Source organism: Orycteropus afer, unplaced genomic scaffold, assembly GCF_000298275.1.
Source record: "Orycteropus afer afer isolate SDZICR_OR568_19922 unplaced genomic scaffold, OryAfe1.0 scaffold00048, whole genome shotgun sequence".
In the NCBI taxonomy this organism is placed as follows: domain Eukaryota; kingdom Metazoa; phylum Chordata; class Mammalia; order Tubulidentata; family Orycteropodidae; genus Orycteropus; species Orycteropus afer.
The window spans coordinates 12,119,185-12,123,007 of record NW_006921635.1 but is presented as its reverse complement, the minus strand read 5'-3'; the positions used below and the strand labels follow the sequence as shown (position 1 = coordinate 12,123,007).

The 3,823-nt window shown below is 44.5% G+C and overlaps 1 protein-coding gene across 1 annotated transcript in view; it reads right to left on the bottom strand.

The window, feature by feature from the left end:
* Positions 1-1,246: 1,246 nt before the first annotated feature.
* The window catches only part of PEBP1 (phosphatidylethanolamine binding protein 1), a 7,322-nt gene continuing 4,745 nt past the window's right edge, over positions 1,247-3,823 (bottom strand). The window contains exon 4 of the mRNA XM_007938207.2: positions 1,247-1,464. Within this exon, the coding sequence (XP_007936398.1) occupies positions 1,247-1,464 (218 nt within the window). The remainder of the gene's footprint in view (positions 1,465-3,823) is intronic.

The window sequence follows — 3,823 nt, the reverse complement described above, 5'->3', positions numbered from 1 at the left end:
GGAGAAAGTACTGGAGTTAAAGGCAGAGGAAGGGGCCGGCCGGCCTAGCTTAGCATACGTCGGGCCCAATTCAGGATCCCCTCCTTCCTCCTAGACACCAGATCACATTGGTAACTGGGTGCACTCAAACAGGGTTCTTCTCCCTTCCTTCCCTTTGATGTTAGTGCTGATTCTAAACGCACAACACAGCAGGACAGTGTGAGGCAGAGGCTCTTGGCTACTGTTACCGAGTCTGCACACAAGCTCACCAACAAGACAGGTTTTCAACTTCTTTAAAACGTCCTTCTCAGGCGGAGAAGACCACTTATAAAGCAAAGGTGACTGTCATGTGAAAAGACTTGGCCTAAAGCTTGTATGATTTTTTAAAAACCTCAAGTGTAAATGGCTACTTCTACTGTAGCTTAATGGTACAAGCCATCAGGATAGTCCCTGGGTCAACCCCAAGTATTACTGCTGGTCAGGGAGAGGGGTGCATTCACCTTAGAGGTTGTCTCTTAATGTCCCATATTTACAAAACCCTAAATCCAAAAGGAAGGAAGGTTGGGCAATCTACTTCCGTAGTGATACCGCCTCGGAAACCCAAGGAGGGGTCGCTATGAGTCGGATCCGACTCAACGGCAGTGAGTTTGGTTTTTGGTTTGGAATTCCAAAAAGCAAAAACATCTGGACAGTCCTGGTGAGTCCACTCATTGTTTTTATTTTTATTCAACTATAAGCAAACAGCAAAATTAACACAACATTCAGCAACTCCAGATGAGCTTTACTTATGCCAACGAGTAATTAATTTAACAGGCAGACTTGAGGACTCCTGATACCCTCTCACTGCACTGCTGCTTGTCCAGACGGCCAGACCTTGACACTAGAGAAGTGGGCCTCCCTTAAAGATTCACTGATGCTTTGCTCTACTGCTACAGTCTTGGGTCTTTTCACTTGGATTCTTCTCCTCTCTAAATTTTCTGGGTTGCTATTTTTATAGTAACTATTTCATGGCCCCATCACAGCACCAAAACGTCCCCCAAAATGGAGTTCTAATCAGATCAAACTATAAACTGGGAAGTGTGATCTTCTGGAATTACAAAGGACAGGCAGCAGGAAAAGTCACCCTAAACCACTGACTTCTCAAGTCTCACCTGTAAAAATGGAAGGCAGGAAGAGGACAAATCTACATGCATCACTGAATTCAAGAACACTGCCCACAAATTCAAGAATGGGGCCCATGAGCTGGTTTCCGTTTCTCAGCTTCTCCCTACTTCCCTGACAGCTGTTCATAGAGTTTGGGCACATAGTCGTCCCACTCAGCCTGGTAACAGGTGCCTGCAATTGGGGACCTGAGCTCGTACTTTTTGCGGAAAGATGCCACCTTGAATTTGCCACGATGGTCTCCAGATCGGTTGCTTAGAATGGGCTCATCACACTTCAGTGGCCTGTCCTGCTCGTAAACCAGCCAGACATAGCGGTGGAGCCCTGAGGGAGAGACAGGAGAAAAGATATAACTAAGTAAGCATGTGCATAAGTACGCCTGGACGGCAACTGTCATCCATCTTCAGAGACTGGTGCACCTTGCAGGGACCCAGACCACTCCATAGAGAAGGAAGACAGACACTCAGGACCAGGGAGGTAGAATAAGTCAGGTCACGCTCCTGCCTGAAATCACCCAGCGGCTCCCCACTGCTCCTAGCATCAGTCCTAAGTCTTCCTGAAGGCCTCTAAGGACCAAATCTTGGGCCTCACCTCCTACCTCTCCCTTCTCCTCATTCATCAGCCTCCTGGCTTCTCAACTAGGACCCGACTGACAGGCCTTTCCCATTACACAGCAGCATCATCATCCATCTTTGCACCTCCAAAACTTACTTCCTTTGAAGACCAGAGACCCGCTCTAAAATGACCCTAACCAACTAAGTTGCAAAGAATGTTTTAAAATCAGCCAGCAAGCTCTAATTAAGGACCAGACACCAATGGTACCATGAGCTTCTTTAAAGAAAAAAAATGTTCTTTTAAAAATGTGAGTTACTCATAAAAGATACAGGAATGGTCAAAAGGCACACCATAAAAGATGTTCAACATCATTAGCAAGGTCAAGCCCAATAAAACCACAAAATCAAAAAGACTGGCAACACCTAAGGCTTGCAGAGAAATGGACCTACTGGAACTTTCATAATACCGTTGATTAGAGCATAAAAATTTCAACCATTTCGGAGAACTCCTGGGCAACATCTTATAAAATTAGCCATATAACTGTCCATGACCCATGAATTCTACTCCTAGCTGTTTACAGAAAAATGAAAACACATGCCAACAAAAATGACAGGAATGTACACAGCATATTGAGCCATAACATCCAAACACTGGAGACAATGCAAATATGCAAACGCCCATCAAGAGGAGAACGGCTAAGCACAATGTGTTCTATTCACACAAAGAACTACTACCGAGCAAAAATGAGGAATGAGCTACAGACACCAAAGCAACCCAAACGCACGGCCATCGAGTCAATTCTGACTCACAGTGACCCCAATGGGTTTCCAAGGTGGTGAATCTTTAAAGAAGTAGATCGGCTCATCTTCCTCCCATGGAGCACCTGGTGGGTTTGAGCCTCAGACTTTAGGGTGAGCAGCCAATGCCTTAGCCACTATGCCATATGAGCTCCTTGTAGATACCCATAGTAACAGATAAATCTCAAGACACTATCCTGAATGAAAGAAGCCACTTACCTTAAAAAATGCATACTGTATGATACAACCTGTATGAACACAAGAAAAGCAAAAAGGACCCATGGAGGGATGTAAAAGCTTGCAAGCAGCCCTCTAAGATGCAACATTGGTCTGTCCTCATCAGGAGCAAAGATAAGTGAAGAAAACCAAAGACACATGGAAACAATCAGTCTAAAGGCCTATACCACAGGAACTTCAGCCAACATGGCCCTGAGACCAGAAGAACTAGATGGTACCCAGCTACCACTGTCAGTCATTCAGAAAGGGATCAAAATTAGAGATCCTGAAAGGAGTGAGAGAAAAATGTGAAACAAAATTCAAAATCATGAAAAAGACAAGGCCTGGAACAGAACTCATTCCCATGGCTTAACTTCCAGCAAGGCCTACCAGGTGAACAATTACACCAGGGAGGTGTACACCTTAGAGCAATCAACCATGGGAGATCAGAAGGACAGCATTTGCACAGGGAGAGAGTTCAGAGGGCAGGATCCATAGGAAAGGACACAGGGAGGAAGTGAGAAGTGAGCTGTTACATTGTGGGGATTGCAATTAACGTCATAAAACAAAATGTGTATGAACTGTTGAATGGAAAATGAATTTGCTCTGTAAAGTTCCACCCAAATCATAATTAAAAAATACATATTTTTTTAATTTTAAAAAAGTGAGCCATGGAGGTGAGGAGTCAGAACACAGTTTCCGCTAAAGTAACCAAACTCACTGCTGTCGGGTCAATTCCAACTCACAGTGACCCCTCCTTGGGTTCTGAGGTGGTATCTCTACAGAAGTAGATTGCCCAACCTTCCTCCCAAGGAGCGGCTGGTGGGTTTGAACCGCCAGCCTTCTGGTTAGCAGTCAAATGCCTTTGGCACTATGCCACCAGAGCTCCTCAGTTACCCCTAGGACAGTATAACTGAAGTCATACTCTAGGGAGAGAAAAATGTTCTGTATTTTGTTTTTGATGGTGGTTACATGGGTGTATGCACTAGTCAAAATTTATTAACGGAGCCCTTATGATGTGTACATTTTAGTCTATATAAATTATACCTTATTAAAGGAAAATGGAGCATAGTGGCTAAGGCACTTGACTGCTAACCAGAAGGCTGGTGGTTCAA